The sequence below is a fragment of the Melanerpes formicivorus genome, unplaced genomic scaffold, assembly GCF_026170545.1.
Source record: "Melanerpes formicivorus ecotype bairdi unplaced genomic scaffold, bMelFor1.0.p_v2 SCAF_22, whole genome shotgun sequence".
Classification (NCBI taxonomy): Eukaryota; Metazoa; Chordata; class Aves; order Piciformes; family Picidae; genus Melanerpes; species Melanerpes formicivorus.
Genome location: NW_027142374.1, coordinates 4627747 through 4650120, shown reverse-complemented (window position 1 = coordinate 4650120; position 22374 = coordinate 4627747). Strand labels below are relative to the sequence as shown.

At 54.8% G+C, this 22374-nt stretch overlaps 1 protein-coding gene across 2 annotated transcripts in view; it reads right to left on the bottom strand.

The window, feature by feature from the left end:
* Nucleotides 1-5669, bottom strand: part of LOC137447926 (BTB/POZ domain-containing protein KCTD12-like) — a 43512-nt gene extending 37843 nt beyond the window's left edge. The window contains exons 1-2 of one of the 2 annotated variants that reach the window (XM_068151932.1): nucleotides 5580-5669; nucleotides 1642-2539 (exon numbers count right to left, since the gene is read on the bottom strand). In XM_068151932.1, coding sequence (XP_068008033.1) covers nucleotides 1642-2515 — 874 coding nt within the window. In that variant the 5' untranslated portion in view covers nucleotides 2516-2539; nucleotides 5580-5669. Of the gene's footprint in view, nucleotides 1-325; nucleotides 2540-5579 lie in introns of those variants that run through there. The other variant, XM_068151933.1, reaches the window with a different exon arrangement.
* Nucleotides 5670-22374: the final 16705 nt, after the last annotated feature.

The window sequence follows — 22374 nt, the reverse complement described above, 5'->3', positions numbered from 1 at the left end:
AAGTGTTTGACACTGAGGGTGGTGAGAGCCTGGCCCAGGCTGCCCAGAGAGGTGGGAGATGCCCCATGGTTGGCACCATTCCAGATGGGGTTTTATAGGGCTCTGAGCAACTTTCTCTAGTTGCAGATGTCCCTGCTGACTGCAGGGGGGTTGGACTGCATGAGCTTTAAAGGTCTCTTCCCCCCTAAACCCCTCCATGATTTCATGACTTGAATCCCTATACTACAGCAAGTTGCTCCTTGGCTGTTGCCCCACTCAAGCATCACCTCTGGGCTCCCCCCACACCTCCCCAGCCCTGCCACCCTTGCACCACCAGGGAGGAAAGTTGCTTTTGTTCCTTTATTACATATTGTCCAGGCATGGTGAAGCAGCAGCAGCCAGCCCCAGGCCCTACAAGTGGGGCATGGAGAGCTGTGGTTGCAGAGGCCTTCACAAGATTTTGGGGCAAAATTGCCTTGAATCTGTGAAGTTGGGGCTGCAGCTGAGCCCAACCCAGAGCAAGCCAAGCCCAGCCATCTGAAGCCCATGTCATTGTCATTCTCCACAGAGAAGATGGAGGATGAAGGAACTTTCTTTTGCCAGACCTCCAACAGGTCTGAGAGATCTAGAAGCATTTTACACCCTACGGCATGTCAAACCTTACCACCTTCCCTCCCACTTCACAGCCACAAACACAGCATCTGTTCATACTCCCCTCCCACCCCTCCCCAAAGGACCCCCCCACCCAGCAGTGATACCTCAGATCAGGGCTGCAAACACAGGGTGAGCCTTTCTCAACCCTTCCCAAGCTCTGACAGCCCAGCACTAAGCTGCTTACATGGGCTAATGGCAAGGTATCTGCGCTGAGAGGCTTCATCCTTCCCCCACCACCCACCCCCCTCCCTGCTTCCCACCTTTCTCCATGTCCTTAAACCCCTCAAAACCCCACTTGAACCCCTTGGTAGATCACATAGAGCATCTGCAGCACATTCCTGAGGAGCTGCACAGTGTACAGGGCATGAGAGCCAAGTTCAGTGTCCATCCTGGACAAGCTCATCCAGCTCCAGGAACCCCAGCTCAGAGTACAGTCCGGCGTCCATCCCTCCCACCATCACCCACCCACCTCCCTGCTTCCCACCCTTCTCCATGTCCCTCAACCCCTCAAAACCCCACTTGAACCCCTTGGTAGATCAAATAGAGCTTCTGCAGCATGTTCCTGAGGAGCTGCACAGCGTACATGAGAGCCAAGTTCAGTGTCCACCATGGACATGCTCATCCAGCTGCAGGAATCCCAGCTCAGAGTCCAGTGTCCATCCCCCCCCCCACCACCTCCCACCCAAAACATGTACACAACAGTGTCCAAGTCCACACATCCAGGGAGGGTTGGGAGCTACAGGTGGCTACTGCAGACTTTGGAGAGAGGGGAGAAGGTTGGTGGTCAGCGGCTGCGACAAGGAAGAGCCCAACAGGTTCAACGTGGAGGAGGAAGGAGGAGGAGAAACTCAAGAACAAACTCAAAAGGAGGCAAAAAGAGGAATGCTGGGATTCAGGGGGCGGATGTCTACCTTCTAGGAAACAGCCAGCAGAGGGAAGGAGAGGGATAGTCGCCGTTTGGTCGGTGGGTTGGGTGGGTTTGGGGTGGTTTGTTTTGGTGTCACTCACGATAGAAAACATATTCGGTGTAAGAGGTCCAGATCCTGTCGTCTGTCTGGTCATGGGCAAAGGCACAGGTGCCTGTGGAGTTGCAGGCCACCATGTGGAAGCCAGCGTCGGCCAGTTTGTCAAAGGCTTGCTCCAGGAAGGTGAATTTGAGGTAGTACCTGGAGGTGTACCTCTCCGGGGGCCTGTCCGGGTCCCTGCTTTCGTTCAGGGTATCTCCAAAGACCTCCTTGGCCAGCGACGTCTTGCCACAGACCATGATCCGTGCCACCCTGCGGAACTTGGCGTCCGTCTGGCTGTCCCTGCCCAGGGTGTAGGAGCCCCGGTAGCCGATGGTGATGAACCCTGCCCTGCGGGCATCGGCTCCCGCGCCGGCGGGGCCGGCACCCCCGGAGCCAGCAGCAGCGGCGGCGGGAGGCGCGGCGCCGGCAGAGCTCAGGCTGCGGCCGGCATCGGCGCCGGGGGAGAGCTCCTCGGGGTCGCTTTGGCACGGGTCATCTCCCAGCGAGTTCTGCTTGCTGAGCTTGGGGGCCAGCAGCTTCACCAGCTCGGGCAGCATGAAGTACTCGGCCTCCCGCTGCAGACGGCTCCTCTCCGGGAAGTGGTCGGGCAGCACCAGCTGCTGGTCCCTCATGTAATCCAAGATGTAGCGGAAGAGGAACCCGTCCCGGTCCACGAAGAACCTGCCCTTGCTGTCGCGGGCCAGGGAGCGGACGTTCTTCTGGGTGAACATCTCCCAGAGGAGCGACCCAGGCACGCTGACCAGGGTGGGGTGGCGAGTGATGTAGACTTGCCCACCCACATTGAGTTCGATGATGTCGGGGAAGGGGAAGTCCTCGCTGGGTTTGGCACAGCCTGTGTTGTCTGCCAGGGCCATGGTGAGCTGCTGCTGCTTTCCCACCTGCCACAGAGAGCAGTCAGGTGCCAAGGTTGAGACCACCAGCAAATGCAGCCCCAGCATCCCACCCATGCCACTCACAGAATCAGTTTGGTTGGAAAAGATCTTTGAATCCAACCATTCTCTAACTCACAGAATCACCAAGGGTGGAAGAGACCTCATGACTAGACCATGGCACCAAGTGCCACATCCAATCCCCTCTTGAACACCTCCAGGGATGGTGACTCCACCACCCCCCTGGGCAGCACATTCTAATGGCAAACAACTCTCTCTAGGTAGAACTTTCTCCTCACCTCCAGCCTAAACCTCCCCTGGCACAGCTTGAGACTGTGTCCTCTTGTTCTGGTGCTGGTTGCCTGGGACAAGAGACCAACCCCCTCCTAGCTACAACCTCCCTTCAGGTAGTTGTAGACAGCAACTCTACCAAGGCTGGGGCTAAACCATGTCACTCAGTACCTCATCTGTCTTTTATACCCCTCCAGGGATGGGGATTCAAGCACCACCCTGGGCAGCCTGTTCCAGACTTTGGGAAGCCTTTCAATCAAGAAGCTTCTTCAACTATCCAACCTCAACCTCCTCATGTGCAGCTTGAGGCCATTTCCTCTTGTCCTATCACTTGTCCCTTGGGTGAAAAGGCCAACCCACACCTGGCTCCAACCTCTGTTCAGGGAGTTGTAGAGAGCCAGCTCTCCCTCCAGCCTCCTCTTCTCCAGACTAAACCACCCCAGTTGCCTCAGCTGCTCCTCACAAGACCTGTTCTCCAGACCCTTTGGGTCAGTGAGCAGTACAGGATGAGGTCCCTGTATCTCCAAGAGTCTGGAAGCTCTCTTCCCCAACCCTTGGCTCTTGGAACAAGCATCATTGTCTCCTGCCACCTCCCTTCCCTGACAAAGAGGGAAGAGCTTTCCCTGTGGTCTCAATGCACCATGCCCACCTCCACTCTCCCCACAGCCAGCTCCTGGGGCTGGTGCTCAGCACCTTTGCTGAGGGAGGTGCAGTGATGTGTCAGTGATGTCAAGAAGAGGAAAGGCAGGTCTGTCACAGCTGTCCCTGCCTGGGCCTGTGTCCTGCTGAGCATGCCAAGGGAGGTCTGCATTACCACGGGGTGTCTCCCACCCAGCTGGAGGGAGTTTATGGTCCTGTGTACCAGGAGCTCTGCCAGCAAAGTAATGCCAGATACCACCATAAAGGACAAAGGGATGGTGCCCCTTGGCGCTCCTGCTCCATCCTTGGTGCTGTAAAATGCTTGAGGCCAAGCTGAGAGCAGGTGAGAGGTGGCAGCATCTCTCCAAGGATCTGGGAGCAAGACAAACACTGAGCTGCTGGCACAGCTTCGGGCCAGGAGCCACGTTTTGGGCCATTTTCCAAAGATGAGCTGATTCTCAAGCATCTCTTGACACTGCAAACCAGCACTTACATAAACCTGGCTCAGCAGATGATGGATTTCTGGATCCAGCCTGGCCAAGCCATGCAGGAATCTGGGAGACCACAGAGAGAAAGAGGTCTCCTGGGCCACTCCTGACAGGGTTGGTGTTGAGCTCTGTGTGATGTTAGTGCATCCCTGGAGCTGCTTTGAAGTTGGCAGCAGCTGCCTGGACACCCCCTCCCCAAGGAACTGGTCTTACAGCCAAGAAACATCCCTGGGTCTCTTCCTATCCTCGTGTCCTGCCAGGTGGCTTCACAGAGGCAACATGGACAGGTCCTAACACACTCCAGGCAGGTGGTGGAGTCACCATCCCTGGAGATGTTGAAGCAAATGTGGCCATGGCACTTTGGGACATGGTTTAACAGCCATGGGGGTGTTAGGTTGATGACTGGACTCGATAATCTTGGAGGTCTTTTCCAACCAAAAGAATTCTATGACTCTATATGTTTTGGAGAAGCTCAAGAGCCAAGACCAGACTCTGGGGGCACTTTTGGGTGGTGGGGAGGGCTGAGCTGCCCTCCACAGCCACAACCTTCTCCCAGCTCACAGGAATATGCAAGGGTAATGGGTTCTGAGCAAGGATTGACTTGGGTGAGCCAAGGCTGGGACTGCAAAGCTCAGAGCATGGTCCAGCTGGCTTCCAGCTTCTCCAACCCTCTCCTGCAGTGGCTTTCACTGGAGATGCGCCCATTCCCCTGCCACAGGGAGACCAGGCAGCACAACCTTGCCAGGCAGGAACCACCACTCCCCTTTGTCCCTTTTGGGGGGTGGCAGCTAGGGACAGCTGCTGGACAGCCCAGGGATGAAGGGGACCCCTAAGAAATCTCACTCCCCACCCCTACACCCCCTGCACACACACCCAGACTGCAAGCTGGGAACAGGCACAAAGCCAGTGGGGCACCTCGGGGGCAGGGACAGGGGCACCGAAGTGGGGGGTGAGGGGCAGGACAGGGAGGTAGGGAACTGATGAGGACACACCACAGGGACACGACATAGTGGGGTGGGGGGAAACACTGACACCCCGGGGAGGGGACAAGACCCGGTGGGGACACACGCCGAAAGTGTGTGTGTGGGGAGGGACAGGCACCAAAGCAGGCAGGGGGGACAGAGATGGGGACACTAGGGAGAAGGGACACAGGAGGGGGGCGGGAGGGCGCGAAGACATGGGGACACACACCGGGGAGTAACGCAGAGGGGCAGAAACACAACGAAGGCGGGGGGACGACGACGGGGGTCAAGACATGGCGAGGGACACACGCAAGACATGGGGAGGGGAGACATGACACGGGGTGGGGGGTGAGAGAAAACGAAGGGAGAGGACAACGCTGGGGGGACACGACATAGGGACACACACTCACTAAAGGGGGACAGGACACGAGGGGTATAAGGCACACCAGAGGGGGGTACCACGTGGAGGGGGAACCCCGGGGCTAGACGACATAGAGAGGACACGCACGGGAGGAGGAATACATACGTCAATGAGGGGGACAACACACACCGAGACGGGGGACACGCCGAGCTCCAGCAGCCCTCCCCGGTACTGCACCGACCAGGGGACCCCCACCCCTATCCTCATCCCAAACGGGCTGGGCCCCCCCACCGAGATCCCTCCGTTACCTCCGCGGGGTGGCCCGGCCGCTCCGTACCGGTCCCTCCCGACCCGTGCCGGCCCACGCCAGCCTCCGCCGGTCCGGTCCGGTCCGCTCCGTACCCCCGCTCTGCCCGCCGGCTCCCGGTTCTGCCGTTTTATAGCCGGGGGAGGCGGTGCCGGTCCCGACCACGCCTCCCCCCCCCCCCCCGCCCCCGTCACCGACTCGGTGTCCGTCACCCCCCCCGCATCCCTCCCCCCCCCCCCCGTATCGGGGCCAGGCGAGGCCACAAGGGGATTCCTGGGAGGGGGTGGTGGCTCCTCTCCCTCCCCCGGCAAAGCAGGATTTGGGCTAATGCCCTTGTCCAGCTGGGAGAAAGCCTGGAAGCATCTCGGCTTCCCCCGGTAGTTCCCACTCTCACCCCCGCGGCACGTCCCGCTCTGACTCCTCCGGCAGATCCCACCCCACCTTCCCCAGTAGGTCCCACCCCAATCCCCCTATCTGGTCCCACTCAAGCAGGACCCACCGAACCTCCCCAATAAGTACCACACCCCTCCCCCCCATAGGTCCCACCCCAGCTTTCCTCTATGTTCCACCCTGACCCCCTCAATAGGTTCCACCCTGACCCCCTCAGTAGGTCCTTCCCGGTTCCCCCCCCCCCCCCAAGTCCCTGCCCAACCTCGCCCTGACCTCCCCAGTAGGTCCTACTAAGGCCTCTCAGCAGATCCCACCAAGATGCTACTTGGCAGGTCTCACATTGTCCCCCCCCTAGGTCCCACCCTGACTCCTCTGGCAGGTCCTGCCCCTATTCCCCCAGCAGGTCCTGCTCTGTCCCCTCACAGCAGGTCCCACCATAACCCCCTTTGCAGGTCCCACCCTGTCCTCCCCAGCACATCCCACCCTCAACCCTTTAAGCAGGTCCTACCCCAATCCAGGTGTCCCCAGCTTCAAGGTGTCCCCAGCTTCAAGGTGTCCCCATGCCAACCTTTACATAGGTGAAGACAGAGCAGAAAGGGCTCCAGCCAGCAGCAGCTCTCTGGCCAAGGATCTGTGGTCCTTGAGCACCTTGCCCTGAATCATTTCACCTCCCTCTCCCCCAGGTACCTGAGCTGGCCAGCCAGAGATGTTGCATTCCCCTGAAGGCCTGACCCAACATGACTGCAAGTTCACTGGAAAATTCCCAGTGAACCTTCAGCTCTACTGGGCTCCAACTAGCTCTGATCCCAGCCATAGTCAGAGGTACCTCAGCCCTTCAGCCCATCCTCCTTTCCACCCAGCCTGACCCACTGGGGACTTGCAGAGAAGCAAAGGACATGGAAAAAAAGACCTGTCTGTACCAGCTTCCATGCTTCTCAGAATCACAGAATCAACAGGGTTGGAAAAGACCTCAAAGATCATCAAGTCCAACCTGTCACCCAACACCTCAGGACTACTAAACCATGGCACCAAGTGCCACGTCCAGTCCCCTCTTGAACACCTCCAGGGATGCTGACTCCACCACCTCCCTGGGCAGCACATTCCAATGGCTAACAACTCTCTCTGGGAAGAACTTTCTCCTCACCTCCAGCCTAAATTTCCCCTGGCACAGCTTGAGACTGTGTCCTCTTGTTCTGGTGCTGGTTGCCTGGGAGAAGAGACCAACCCCCTCCTGGCTACAACCTCCCTTCAGGGAGTTGCAGACAGCAAGAAGGTCTCCCCTGAGCCTCCTCCTCTCCAGGCTAAGCAACCCCAGCTCCCTCAGCCTCTCCTCACAGGGCTGTGCTCAAGGCCTCTCCCCAGCCTCATTGCCCTTCTCTGGACACGTTCAAGAGTCTCAATGTCCTTCTTAAATTGAGGGGCCCAGAACTTCTCCTTGGCCAGCAACCTACTGCAGTCTTGTAAAACCTTGTCTGGTGCCACCATGGACAGATGTGGAAGGAGGAGTCCTCAATGTGAAGGAAGGGAAAGCTGGAAGGGGCCAGTTGATGAGTCCACCAGCATTTATGTGCTGGAAGCACCTCTGTCCAGTTCACCATTTTGTCCTGCTCTGTGTTGTGATCTCTTTGAGATCTCTGAGTATTCCATCAAACTTGAAGTTGCTCCAAGAATTCCAAATACATAGAGAGGAGCAGATGCAAGGGCCAAGGTCTCCTCCTCAATAACCTGGCTTTGCTAATGCATTTGGAAAGCTACAACAAGAAGCCTGCCATGAAGGGGCTCACCAAAAATGCTCTGCTGGGTGTCCTTGGCAAGGCAGCATCTCTGCCTGGAGTGGGAGCTGTGGGACTGGAGGGAAGAGAACCCTTACTTTGGGGTCAGTGGAGTTTGGAAGCTCTGCAGAGAGGAGAAAGCTCTTCCCAGAGAGAGTTGTTAGCCATTGGAATGTGCTGCCCAGGGAGGTGGTGGAGTCCCCATCCCTGGAGGTGTTCAAGAGGGGATTGGACGTGGCACTTGGTGCTGTGGTTCAGTCATGGGGTCTGTGGTGACAGGTTGGACTTGATGATCTTTGAGGTCTCTTCCAACCTTGTTGATTCTGTGATTCTGTGAAGGAGACTCCACAACCTCTCTGGGCATCCTGCCCCAGGCCTCCAGCACCCTCACTCCAAAGAAGTTTCTCCTCATCTCCAGAGGGAACCTCCTGGGTTCCAGTTTGTGCCCATTGTCCCTTGTCCTGTCACTGGGCAGCACTGAGAAGTGTCTGGCCCCATCCTCCTGCCTTCTGCCCTTTATCTCTTGCTGATCATTGCTCAGATCCCCTCTCAGGCTGCTCTTCTCCAGCCCCAGTTCTCAGCCCCTCCTCACAGATCTCCATCATCTCTGAAGTCAGTGGTGATGGCGGTTTCAACATTGCCTCAGACAATCTGCCTGTAGTGACACCACCAAACCCAAACCACCATCCTCATCAACTCCCACCTTGGGGGAGGAGCTTGCAACCCTGATCTTCATCCTGCTGCTGACTTCTGAGGGCACTTTGCTGAGGAGTCATCTAAGCTTTCATAATGAAAAGCCAATTAAAGCGCACCATTAAGCAGAGCCTTTTTCCTTCCTTGTCCAAACCTATCTGGCAGCAGGAGGGGACAACAACTCTAGTGCAAGCTGGCAGATGCTGCTAAAAATGGGAAAGATGAGATGTGCAAGTAAATTATTGAATGCCCAGTCTGAAGTCTCCACCAGGACCATGACAGCTGGGGACACATCCACGGGGATCTTTCCCCTCAGATCTGCAAAGCTAGCTGAGCTCCTCGCTGAGCAGAAGTTTCCCCTTCAGATCTGCAAAGCCAGCTGAGCTCCCAGCTGAGCAGAAGCAGGTGAACTACTTTCTATAGAAGCCAGCAGTGGTTGAAGTTTTCAGGCTACTCCTCTGGATGCAGCAAGTCTGGTTGATCAATGGTGCAGGGTCTAGTTGGGGGCCTGAAGCCAGTGGTGCTCTCCAAGGGTCAGGACTAGGAGCAGTCTTCATAGAATCACAGAAGGGTAGGAGTTGGAAGGGGTGTCCAGAGATCATCAAGTTCAACCCCACTGCTGAAGCAGGATCACCTAGGGCAGGCCACACTGGAACACATCCAGGTGGGTCTTGAAAGTCCCCAGGGAAGGAGATTCCACAACCTCTCTGGGCAGCCTGCTCTAGGGCTCTGTCACCCTCACACCCAAGAAGCTTCTCCTCCTGGTCAGGTGGAACCTCATGGGCTCCAGTTTGTGCCCACTGCCCCTTGTCCTGTCACAGAACACCACTGAAAAGAGACCAGCACCCACCCTCCAGGTATTGATAAGATCTCCTCTCAGTCTTCTCTTCTCCAGACTAAACAGCCCCAGGCCTCTCAGCAATATTGTTCAGCATCTTCATCAATGACATGGACATTGTGATCCTGGGGAAGCTGCTGTGGGTCATAGGAACATAGGATGTTAGGGCTTGGAAGGGACATTTGGAGGTCTTCAAGTTCAATCTCCCTGCCAGAGCAGGACCACAGAATCCAGCAGAGGTCACACAGGAACACATCCAGATGGGTCTTGAAAGTCTCCAGAGGAGAAGACTCCACAACCTCTCTGGGCAGCCTGTTCCAGTGCTCTGTGACCCTCACAGTGAAGAAGTTCCTCCTCATGTTGAGGTGGAACCTCCTGTGCTGGAGTTTCTACCCATTACCCCCTGTCCTGTCCCACGGTGCAGCTGAGCAGAGCCTGTCCCCTCCCTATCAGCCCCCAGCCCTCAGATATTGATAAACATTCATTAAATCCCCTCTCAGCCTCCTCTTCTCCAGACTGAACAGCCCCAGGGCTCTCAGCCTCTCCTCACAGGGCACATACTCCAGTCCCTTCAGCATCCTGGGGTTGTCTGCTGGCACCCAGGGAGAAAATTCACTCCTGGAGAACTTCTGGTGGTGGTGGTGTTGTTAAAACTTGTTCTCTGGATCTGCAAAGCACAGCTTTTCCTGCCAGGCAAGATGCTACTTATGGAAAGGTTTCGTTGTCCCAGGCACCACTGTGCTCTGCTCTGTGAAGCATTGCTGGGTTTGCTCTCTTTGCATGGAGGCAAAGCCAGCCATGAGCTGCAGTTGTGCATTGTGGAAGATGTATGGAAAAGAAAGTCCTGTTAAAATCCCCTCCTTTCAGCACCACCTCTCCTTTCCCACCACAGCTCTCCCTTTCCCCCTCAAATCCCAGAGCCCCTGGGCACTGCTGCAGTCTCCTCCCACCCCAGGTGTGGCCACTTTGCCCTCCCCACCCACTCCCCTTTTTAATCCCCCCCAGGAAGGGCAGCAGCCCCAAGCTGAGCCCCTCTGGGCTGAGGATCCTGCTCTCCCCACTGGTGAGTGCCCCTGGTGCACGCTGGGTGATGGTGGTGGTGACAACAAAGGCCGGGGGGCCTGGTGGCCCCCCGGTTGTTAGGAAGAGACTTGATGGCCATTCCAGTATCAGCCATGGGTGCTGGCTGGGTCTCCTCACTGGGGCTGAGCTCCTCTGTGTAGTATCTTGGCTGGTTGAGGGTCTTGCCCCAGGCTGTGGGATGGGTGCCAAAATGGGGGTGGTGGAGCAGGAGCAGTTTAGGCAGGGTGGAGGATGGTGCAGAGGGAGCAGGAGCTGCTGTGGGGAGATGAAGGGGGGTGGTGGTGGGGAAGAGGGGATGAGGTTGCTCAGAGCCTTGTCAAGTCTCGCCTTGAATATCTCCAGAGATAGGGCCCCAACTACCTCCCTGGACAATCTGTTGCAGTGTTCCAGCACCCTCCTGGTAAAGCATGGAGCTGGGAAGTGGGAAACCTTTGCAACCTTGCTTCTGGAGATGCTCTCTTAAAGAGCTTCCCTCAACACCAGACACACTTATGTGCTGCTCCCAAAGGTTCCCCCCTGTGGCTGTCCATAATTGCTCTTACCTTGGAGGAGGAGGTGCAAGACCAATCTGTTCACCATCATCCAAGTTGGGGTCCTAGGACTTTTCCCCATCCAGCATCAAGTCCTGGGTGTTGGACCCCAGGTGGTAGGAGCTCCCATCAAGGGGGGCTGCTTGGTATCACAGTGGCATTGGAAAAGATGCTTTTGGACTGGGGGGGTATCTCCAAAGGAGGCAATCATAGAATCAGCCAGGTTGGGAAAGATCTCAGAGATCATCAAGTCCAACCTAACACCTCCTGACAACTGAACCATGGCTCCAAGTGTCACATCCAATCCCCTCTTGAACACCTCCAGGGATGGTGACTCCACCACCTCCCTGGGCAGCACATTCCAATGACTAATGACTCTCTCAGTGAAGAACTTCCTCCTCACCTCAAGCTTAAGCTTCCCCTTGGCACAGCTTGAGACTGTGTCCTCTTGTTCTGGTGCTGCTTGCCTGGGAGAAGAGACCAGCCCCCACCTGGCTACAGCCTCCCTTTAGGTAGTTGTAGAGAGCAATAAGGTCTCCCCTGAGCCTCCTCTTCTCCAGGCTGACCAACCCCAGCTCCCTCAGCCTCTCCTCACAGGGCTGTGCTCCAGACCCCTCCCCAGCCTCATTGCCCTTCCCTGGACACATTCAAGTATCTCAATGTCCCTCTTAAATTGAGGAGCCCAAAAGTGGCCACAATTAGGTGTGGCCTAACCAGTGCTGAGCACAGGGCAGAATGACTTCCCTGCTCCTGCTGGCCACACTATTCTTGATCCAGGCCAGGATGCCATTGGCCGCCTTGGCCACCTGGGCACCCTGCTGGCTCATGTTCAGCTGGCTGTTAACCAGTACCCCCAGGTCCCTTTCTGCTGGTCACCCTGCTTTAGGAGGAGGGTTGGACTAGGTGATCTCCAGAGGTCCCTTCCAACCCCCCCCACGCTGGGATTCCAGGATGCTGTGGAATCACACTTTGGGCACTCATTTTCAGCCTCCACAACGTTTGCTGATGGTGACCAGACCCTGTGTATCCACTGAACTCATTTCATCATCTGGAGCCAGGAGCTGGATGACCACTTTGAGACTCTTCATCCCTAAAGCACAACTGTCTCACATCATGTCTTGATGACCTCTTTTTATCTGGCAAATTAAAATCCCAGCAGAATCTGAGTGGTTTGGGTTGGAAGGGATCTCCAAGATCATCCAGTTCCAACCTTGCTGCCATGGGCAGGGACACCTCCCACTAGCCTGGGTTGCTCAAGGCCTCATCCAGTCTGGTCTTGAACATCCCCAAGCAGGGGGCATCCACACTTTCCCCTGGCAATCTGTTGCAGTGTCTCACCCCTCTCACTGTAAAGATTTTCTTCCTAACTTCCTGTCTGAAACCTCCCTTTTCCAGCTCAAAGCCATTGTCCCTTGTCTTAGCAGTACAAGGACTTTTAAGAAGTCCCTCCCCACTTTTTTTACAGAGGAGCATGCTGGAGTAGGCCTGGAAATACTTCACCACCTCTTTATTTCTGGCCATGGCAGAAGCATCTCCTGGGAAGCAGCAGAGCCCCTCTGAGCGAGGGAGACATCGGTAAGCTCAACACTCTCAATGCATCTTTGCCTTGAGATCTCTCTGGAGGACTTTTTTGCCTCCAAAGTGAATTCTCCAGACCAAATTCTGCCCTCAGCAGAGCTGATAAGCCAACCAGTTGAACTTTTAGCTGTAGCATGGCCTTTGTCTTGCCATGATGTCACTCTCCAGGAGGTGCCTGGGTGCTCACTGCCAAAGCAAACACCCTGCCCACCCTGTTTCTAGGCTGCAGATCGCTTGGACAATGAGATGGAAACAACCTGGGCAATAAAACTTACCACGTACACCTTGACTGCCACACACAGAGGGCGTGCCTAGGTGCTCTCCAGTAAGCCCCAAGCCTGCATCATGCAGCAGGGAGACATAAGAAGAGGAGCTGAAGCCCAAAGCGAGGTAGCTAGCAGATGGGCTGCAGGAGGAACCTGTGCCAGGCTCGCTGCAAGACGGTCTGGATGTCTGCACCCATTACTGTACAGCCTCATCTAGGCAAACCTGCTTTAGCAGGGGGGCTGGGCTGGATGATCTCCAGAGGTGCCTTCCAACCCCCACCACACTGGGATGCTGTCAGCCTGGGTGCAGACGGTCTGTTCTCTAGGCTCTGCCAACGCGGTGCCCTGGGGTGAAGATGCCATCTGGCTCAGCAGAGCAGCCAGCCTGAGGATGGGGCTGGCGTGAGGAGGATCTACTCCAGCACATGCCTGCTTTGGAGCCAGCATTTCTGCAGCCCTGACTGGCTGGTTGTATCCCAGCATGGGGCTGAGGCTGGATCAGGGCAGGAGAACATCACATCAGACAGTTTGGGTTGGAGGGGACCTTAAAGATTGTCTAGATCCAACCTCTACTAGACCAGGTTACTCAAGGCTCTGTCCAGCCTGGCTTTTAAACACTTCCAGGGCTGGAGCTTCCACAACCTCCCTGGACAACCTGTTCCAGTGCCTCACTAGCCTCATGGCAGGGAACTTCTTCCTAATGCCTAATCCAAATTGAGCTTCTTCCAGTGTGAAGTCATTGGCCCTCATCCTGTCACTTCATGCCTTTGTGCAAAGTCCTTCTCCAGCTCTCCTGTAGCCCACTTCAAACACTAGAAGGCTGCTCTAAGGTCCTGGAGGTTCTCTTCTCTAGGCTGAACACCACCAACTCTCTCAGATAACATGGGGGAATCCAGAAATGCCAACCCATCTGCTCTTGGAAACATTTGAGTGTTGTTCTTGAAGGAATTAAGCTGATGCAGATCTCTGTGGACCATCAAAAAAGGCTGCTTGGTCCGGGGTGCAGGGCAGCAAGTCACAGCAATAAACCCTGGGTATCCCCAAAGCAAGCTCTTGTGATTGTCCTGCTGAGACACCTCTGCACATGGGAAAGGTCTTGACCCCAGAGATCTCCATGTCTCCCAGCTTAGACAGCTCTCCAGTGCTGTATTAATATTGCAGATAAGCCCCAAACCCCTAGGTGCTCAGCATGGCATGAGGACACCCTGCAGATCATGTAAGGACAAGAGGAGCAGAAGACCAGAAAGCTCACTTTCAATGTGGGATGCAAAGGAAATGGCCCCAACACTCTGAGATCCACCTGGAAAGCTCTTTGTCTATGTGCTGCAGACCCTTGGAAACTGGAGACTCCAAGGTTTTGGTCTGCCTCTGGTAGCAACATCATCTCTCCCATGGTGACAGCAATGCAGTGCTGTAAATCTGCCAGGAATATGACCTCCAAGGTCATCTAGTCCCATCCTGTGCTGTCACACCAGCCTCAGCACTCCAACCTGAAGGTATCAAATTCCACCTAGACAGTGGCCAGGGTTTTGACCTTCACTGAAAGAGGTCATGTGAGAGCCTTCTCATCTCCAGCTCACACCACCACCAGCCTTCAGCTCAAGCAGGTCTTGGCCCTTCTGCCCCTGTACAAGAGGCCTGATTCAGCAGGTCAAAGCCAAGTCAGGACAGAGACCCAGAGTGACCTACCAGCCATGGGCTAAAACAAGCCAGAGCTGGAGGTGTGCTGGAAACATCAGAAGGTTTGGTTCCAGCCCTCTTGACAGTGCAGGGTGGATTTGCTGTCCCTGGTTTATGAGAAGACAGAGGCTCAAGAGCATCAGTTTGACTCTGCCAACTGTGGGAGCCAAGGGTCACTTCTGGCAAGCACAATCTTACTCCAGCACCATGGTGAGGAGCCTTGCTGGCCCTGTGCTTCTGGCTGTGTGCCCTGCATGCCTCATGACTTGCAGTGTGCTGGTGGTGCCAAGGCTCAGCAGAGAAAGATGGGCTCTGAAGAGAGATTTCCTCGTGCTTAAAAGCAGAGCACAGCTCTGACTTCTCCAGCTCAGCTCCTCAGATCTAACTCCAGGTCAGGAAAGCTCTTCTCATGAAGCTGGTTTTGAAGACCAGATCCTGCTGAGGACTTAGAGGCTACCATGCAGGGCTTCCAAGCACCCTTCAATGGACTGCAGCATGGCATGGGGACAGGGTGATGGAAACTGCCATCTGAACAGTCAGTTTAGCCTTTCAAAGCTGCCAGGACAGAGGGTGGGCATGCAGGTGACACTCAATGCCATGAGGCTGCTCTGGCAGCTCAAAACCCAACACTAGGAGAAGTTGTGCAGGAGAATGTTCAGCAAGAGGATAGCAGAGGACTGGTTCCAGTTCCTGCAGGCTGCTGGAGCCTCCACACCATTCTCTTTGCCATGGCAGGGACCAAAAGCAGACAGGATGAGACCAAAACATCAGCTTCCTTCCCCTGTGGAGTTAAACCACGGAGGAGCTGCAGTTGCTCTCTTGCCCTAGCAGCACAAGCAGAGAGCAAAGTGGAATGTGAAGTTCACAGTTCTTTCCCAGAGCTTTCCACCTGGGAACCTCAGATCTTCCCTCCTTCAATGGATGAATCCATCTTCCTTATTTTCCTCTCTGCAAGCAGGAGCTGATGGAGAACATGGAGCCTCACCTCTCCCAAGCCCAAGCTCAGTTTCTATTCACCCTTTTCCCATCCAACCTTTGGGTTCCTCTATTAGCAAAGTGCCCCCTGAGGGCTGTTTGAGTGGATTCCCCTAGAAGTGATCAAAGCCCCAAGAGATCCATTGCCAATGTGGAATTGTTTGTTCCCTGCCATCTGCTGACTGCTTGCCATCGTGTTTCCATAGCGAGCATGGTGACAGCCATGGGCCGTGCTCCCACTAGAGCAGGTGACTCACACCTTGCCCTCACGTTACCTGCTGCTGCCTCTCAGCTGTCAGCCCTGCTGTGCATTCAGCTTGAACTAGGGCCAGGAGTGGTGCCATGGCAATGCCAAGGCAACCTGGAGACAACTGTGAGGGGTAATGACGACCTTCAGCATCTCCCATCCCCCAAATGCCAGCAGGTTGCCCAAACACAGCTCCCTGACCTCTTTTGCCCTCACAAACAAGAAAGTGGGCTCACCATTTACACCTTGAGGGCAGATCATGCTTGATCAAGCTGAGAGCCTTGGACAGTGGTGTGAGTGGTCTGGCCCAAATCTGCTCAGTAAAACTCTGACAGGTGTGGAGGGCATGAAAGGCTGAGAGCCCTGGGGCTGTTCAGCAGCCTGGAAGGGGATCTGAGCAATGCTCAGCAAGAGACAAAGGACCTGTGGAGGGCAAGAGGGTGGGGCCAGACTCTTCTCAGTGGTGCCCAGCAACAGGACAAGGAGCAATAGGCACAAACTGGAACCCAGATGACTCCATCTGAAGATGAGGAGAAACTTCTTTGGTGTGAGGGTGCTGGAGCCCTGGAGCAGGCTGCCCAGAGGGGTTGTGGAGTCTCCTCTGGAGAGCTTCCAAAGCCAGCTGGCCATTGTGATCCTGGGCAAGCTGCTGTGGCTGCCCCTGCTTTAGCAGGGAGGTTGGAGGGGATGGTCTCCAGAGGCCCCTTCCAACCCCCCCCTACCATACTGGGATTCTATAACTTCTCCAAGATCTCACAGTCTGCTGGACAGGTGAAGGAGGATGCAGGAGAAGGCCACCGAAGCTACCAGCATCTCTCTTGTACCCACAGCATGCCCACTCCAGCTCTGGCTGGGAAGAATATTTTTGTGTTTTTCTTATTATTTCCCTCCTTCTGAAAATCCAAACTCTGTGTCTTGGGCAGAAGCCTAAGCTGACACTTGAACTATTTAAGGAAGCTTGAGAACAAACACGCTCAATGGCATCTGCATCCAGAGGAGAGTGTCAGGCGTCAGGCCAAAAGCACAGCAGCTGTTGAGGCCACAGAAGTGTGACCAAGGAAGCATGGAAAAATGCTGAATGGGCATTAAATGGGAGGCAGGAGTTGAAAGGAAGCCAAATGTGATTGCCCTGCAGCACATCTGGCTGTAACAGCTGGCTTTACCCTCCATCGTCACTTAGCTCCTGGCATACCCTCGTTCTGTGAGCTCTTGTCTCCTCTTGTCCATTTCAGCTGAAAAGGGGTTGGAGTGAGGTGGGGGTTGGCCTCTTCTCCCTAGTATCAGGTGACAGAGTGAGAGGAAATGGCCTGAAACTGTGCCAGGGGAGGGTTAGGTTGGCAATTAGGTAAAACATTCTTTGCTGCAAGAGTGGTCAGGCACTGGAACAGGCTGCCCAGGGAGGTGCTGGAGTCCCCATCCCTGGAGCTGTTCAAGAGGTGTGTGGCCATGGCACTTGGGGGCATGGTTTGGTGCCCATGGTGGTGGTACATTGAAGGTTGGACTCTATCTTGGAGGTTTCTTCCCATCTAAACATATCTATGATTCAAAGTGGTGCTCTCCTCCCTCCCAAACTTTGAGCTCTGCTTTGGGGTGACTGCAGCCTAATGGACAACCAGGATCACTGTCCTTGTGCTATAAACAGGCACTGAGGGCACACACCACAGAGGTCACAACTTCAGAGGCTGTGGAATGTCCTTCTCTAAAGAGATTCCAAGCCCACCTGGCCCTTGGGATCCTGGGTAAGCTGCTGGGGGTGCCCCTGCTTGAGCAGGGGGTTGGACTGCGTGATCCCCAGAGGTCCCTTCCAACCCCCACTATGCTGGGATTCTGGGAATCAGGATGATGGAGGAGGAGGAAATGTCTGGCAGTCCTTTGGGGATTGAGAAATGTTGCAGTTCAGCACTGAGCAGGAGCCAAGATCATGGACTCATGGACTTGTAGAACATTTGGGTGGGAAAGGACCTTTAAAGCTCATCTAGTCCAACCCCCATGCAGTCAGCAGGGGCCTCTGCAACAGGAGCAGGTTGGTCAGAGCCTCAGACAACCTCACCTGGAAGGGGTCCATCTCCCACCTCTGTGGGTGACACATCCCAGTGTTTCACCATTGTGTTTTGGATTCATCCAGGCACAAAATGTAAGACCTTCCCAGACTGAAAGCTTCCATCCTTGATGTGAGCCAGTTCTGATAAGCATCTGGGCCTGGCTCTTCTGCAGGTCCAAAGTAGCAAAGGATCAGCTGCCTACAAGAGGCTGGTGCTGCTCTTGAGCAGTTCTTCCACTCTGAGTCCAAGACAGCTTCACCAAGGAGATGTCCCTCAAAACTTCTGCTCCAACATAAAAACCTTGCTGTCTGTGACTCATTTGCTTGAATAAGTCCCAACCACCTCAGAAAATGGACCAGGGCCACCACCTGAGCCACAAGGCTCTTATCCTCCCCTCCTTCTCTCATAAAGTTCATCCCTTGCTGCCAGTGAAGGTTTGGCATCACAAACGAGCCCCAGCAATGCTGATGGCAGCAACTGGAGCAGGAAAGCAAGGACAGAGAGGCTGTCCCACTGCAGAGGGACACAGTTTGCTGCCCTCTGGCACCACGTGGACCTCCTGTCAGAGAACAGCAAAGCAGCTGCTGTCAGGGATCAATGGAAGCTTAATGAGCAGGAGCAAAACTCCATGGATGGGATGTTGAATATTGTTTAGCCTGAGGAAGAGGAGGCTCAGGGGAGGCCTTACTGCTCTCTACAGCTACCTGAAGGGAGGTTGTAGCCAGGTGGGGGTTGGTCTCTTCTCCCAGGCAAGCAGCACCAGAACAAGAGGACACAGTCTCAAGCTGTGCCAGGGGAAGTTTAGGCTGGAGGTGAGGAGAAAGTTCATCACAGAGAGAGTGGTTTGCCACTGGAATATGCTCCCCAGGGAGGTGGTGGAACCCCTGTCCCTGGAGATGTTCAAGAAGGGATTGGATGTGGCACTTGAAGCCATGGTTTAGTAGTCATGAGGTGTTGGGTGACAGGTTGGAATTGATGATCTTTGAGGTCTTTTCCCACCTTTATTGATTCTATGATTTCCTGTCAGTGGTTGAGCAAAGAAACTGATTTTGCCATGCTGGTGGAGTCCCCATCCCTGGAGGTGTTCAAGAATCATGTGGACATGGCATCTGGGATGTGGTTTGATGGCCCTGGTGGTGTTGGGCTGATGGTTGAACTCGATGACCTTAGAGGGCTTTTCCAACCAAAGTGATGATTCTATGAAGTAGCTTTAAGGCAGATGTGATCTTGTAGTGATTGCTTGGCTGGGAGGCACCTGGGGTCATGGCTACACCACCTCCATCAGCTCCTGCACATCCATGCTCTCACCTTGACCTGTGCAGCCGACAAGGAACCATCTCTAAAATGCAGCAGGGATATGAAGGGGGCTTTGCACAAGGCAGCCAGTGGTGAAGGACATGTGCTAGGATGTGTAGGCCCAGAGGTGTCCCTGGGATCCCACCGCTTGCCCTTGTGCTGTTGTCATTCACATGATGTCAGGCTGGAGCAGACAGCCCTTGGTGTGGGGTAGACCCTGTGTCTGGGGGCAGGGTCTGCTTCAAATGCTCCACAGGGATCTTTTAAAAGCCATGGAGATGTGGTGCTGAGGGACATGGTTTAGTGGTGACCTGGTGGTGCTGGGTTAACAGTTGGACTCCATGGTCTGAAAGGTCTCTTCCAAACAAAATAATTCTGTGAGTCAGTGACCAAAAGCTGCCAGTGGTCAGCAGCTGGACATGGTGCTTGTTCCTACCAGGAAGAGGACAGCAACCTGGAGCCTCCTAAAGCCCTGGAGCAACCTGCATGTGTGGTCCCTACCACACCTGGCACTTCAGAGCAAAGGCAAGGATTGCACCATGAGGCAGACTCCCTCCAGCTCCCCACAGGACATCTAGGTAGGTCTGTCAGGTCATGGGAGACGTGTAGGACCTCTGAGTCTGTCTTCTAAGATGGTCCAGAGGTGGGCAGAAGCCTCACTGTTGCTATTTGGTACTGAAGTGGAGAAGGAACTTCTTGATGAGGGACAGGCTCTCATTTTGCTGGGGGTGAAGTGGGTTGGGGCTGTGGCTGCTCCGTAGCCTCCATCCCTAGCTCGGACTCACTTGGCTCCTTGTGTTTACTCAAGGGCATAAAGGAGGAGCAGGTTCCTGAGGTCTAGATGAGCTTGTTTGTCCTGCTGCTGGGGACAGCCTGTAGCAGCGACACAACACTCACGGTGCTGGAGAGAAACCAGCAGGGAAGGGAAGACAGAAAGGAAGCAGAGAGCACCAAGAGCTCTCAGGGATGTTTGGAGGCCTCGGAGCAGGCAGAGCCTGTTGGTGTTTCCCAGCAGAGTTGGGCAGCACCCTCTAGTGGGATCTCCAGCGAGGCCAGCTCTGCACAAGCATCCTCTATAAACACTGTCCAGGGAGGAGGAGGATGTGCAGCCTTTTCACCCCCTGCTGACTTGAAGTCCCCCTCAAGAACTCACCAAGCTCTTGAGTGGAGCCTCGAGTCACCAGCAGTGGGTGAAAAGGCTGCACATCCTTGGGATGGCATGTCCCAGCTTCTGCAGCTTCTCCATCTGCCTGGGCATGTTTCCTTCTGGCTGCAAAGCAAGAAACACAGAGGACTCAAAAGCCACCCTCCAAGGATTTGATCCTGAAGGACATCAGGAGAAACTTGTTTAGTGTGAGGGTGCTGGAGCCCTGGAGCAGGCTGCCCAGAGAGGTTGTGGAGTCTCTTTCTCCACAGAGCTTCCAAACCCAGCTTGGCCATTGTGATCCTGGGCAAGCTGCTGTGGGTGACCCTGCTTTAGCAGTGGGGTTGGACTGGGTGATTTCTAGAGGTCACTTCCAACCCCTACCATTCTGTGACATGGGACAAAATACATCCCCACTCCTCCCATAGCAAACCAGGGCCTCACTTGGTCTGATGTTCTCCATCACTAACATATTACAGACTCCTACAATGGATTGGAAGGGACCTTATAGATAGTGTCATTCCAACTCCACTGCCATGGGCAGGGACACCTCCTACTGGACCAGGTTGCTCAAAGCCTCATCCAGCCTGGTCTTAAACACTTCCAGGGATGAGGCATCCACAGCTTCCCTGGGCGGCCTGTTCCAGTGTCTTACTATGCTGACAGTGAAAAACATTTTCCTAATGCCTGATCTAAATCCACCCTGCTCTAGTTTCAAACTGTTGTCCCTTGTCTTATCACTGTGCTGGGTGCTGTCCTACCATCTTGAGTCCTGTGTCCAGTTCTGGGCCCCTCAGTTTAGGGAAGATGTTGAGTTGCTGGAAGGTGTCCAGAGAAGGGCAACAAAGCTGGGGAGGGGTCTGGAGCACAGCCCTGTGAGGAGAGGCTGAGGGAGCTGGGGTTGCTTAGCCTGGAGAAGAGGAGGCTCAGGGGAGACCTTCTTGCTGTCTACAACTACCTGAAGGGAGGTTGTAGCCAGGAGGGGGTTGGTCTCTTCTCCCAGGCAAGCAGCACCAGAACAAGAGGACACAGTCTCAAGCTGTGCCAGGGGAGGTTTAGGCTGGAGGTGAGGAGAAAGTTCTTCACAAAGAGAGTGGTTTGCCATTGGAATGTGCTGCCCAGGGAGGTGGTGGAGTCACCACCACTGGAGGTGTTTAGGAGGAGGCTGGATGGGGTACTTGGTGCCATGGGTTAGTTGATTAGATGGTGCTGAGTGATAGGTTGGACTCGATGATCTCAAAGGTCTAGTCTGGTCTAGTCTAGTCCACTAGATCAGTATGTCCACCAAGGTCAGCTTCCAGAGAAGAGCCTGCCCACACCATCCATCCCTACTGGGTTATCTGGGACAACTGAGGAAATATTTCTTCCCCTTGAGGGTTGTCAAGGCTGCCCTGGGCAGTGTTTGAGTCCCCATTCCTGGAGGGGTTTCAAAGCCCTGGAGATGTGGTGCTGAGGGCTGTGGTTTGATGGTGACCTGGCAGTGCTGGGTGAATGTTTGGGCTGCATAAGCTGAAAGGTCTCTTCTAACCAAAACAATTCTATCATTCCCTCTTTAGGGACACTTGTACTGATCTTCCTAAGCTGTGGAGCAGTTTCCCTGAGCAGAATCCTGAGGCATCAAGTTCCCTGGGGCAATTAGATGTGCCCTACAAAGGGGGTGGTTTGTGTCCTTTAATGCTTTGCCTCTTTGTTCACCTTTTGTTCCCAAGCTGCTGCTGAGCACCGCTGCCACATCGACCCACAAATAACTGCTGGAGGTTTTATGGGACAGAGAGCAGCCCAAATGGCCTCACCTAAGATACTTTTCACCTGTCATAAATCTTGATTATGTCCATAGGTCCCTCCTGGACACGGCCAACTGCTCTGAACCCAGAGAAAATGGCAGCTTTGGTGGCTTTGTTCTTCAATCCTACACGAAATTGCTCTGTGGGGAAGGGAATGAAGCAGAGCTGCATCAGCCATGTGATGGCTTTGCAGGGACAGCCCTTGGCAGAGCAGCTGCTGGGGTAGGGACCTGCTCTGCTGGGTCTGGACATCCATCACTGCAAGGAGTACAGGAATAAGAGGTGCTGGTGGGGCTGCACCTCAAATCCCAGGCTCAGTTTGGGGTCCCTCACTTCAAGAAGGACATTGAGGAGCTGGAGCAGGTCCAGAGAAGGGCAATGAAGCTGTTGATGGGTCTGAAGGACAGATCTGGTGAGGAGCAGCTGAGGGAGCTTGGATTGTTCAGCCTGGAGAAAAGGAGGCTGAGGGGAGACCTGC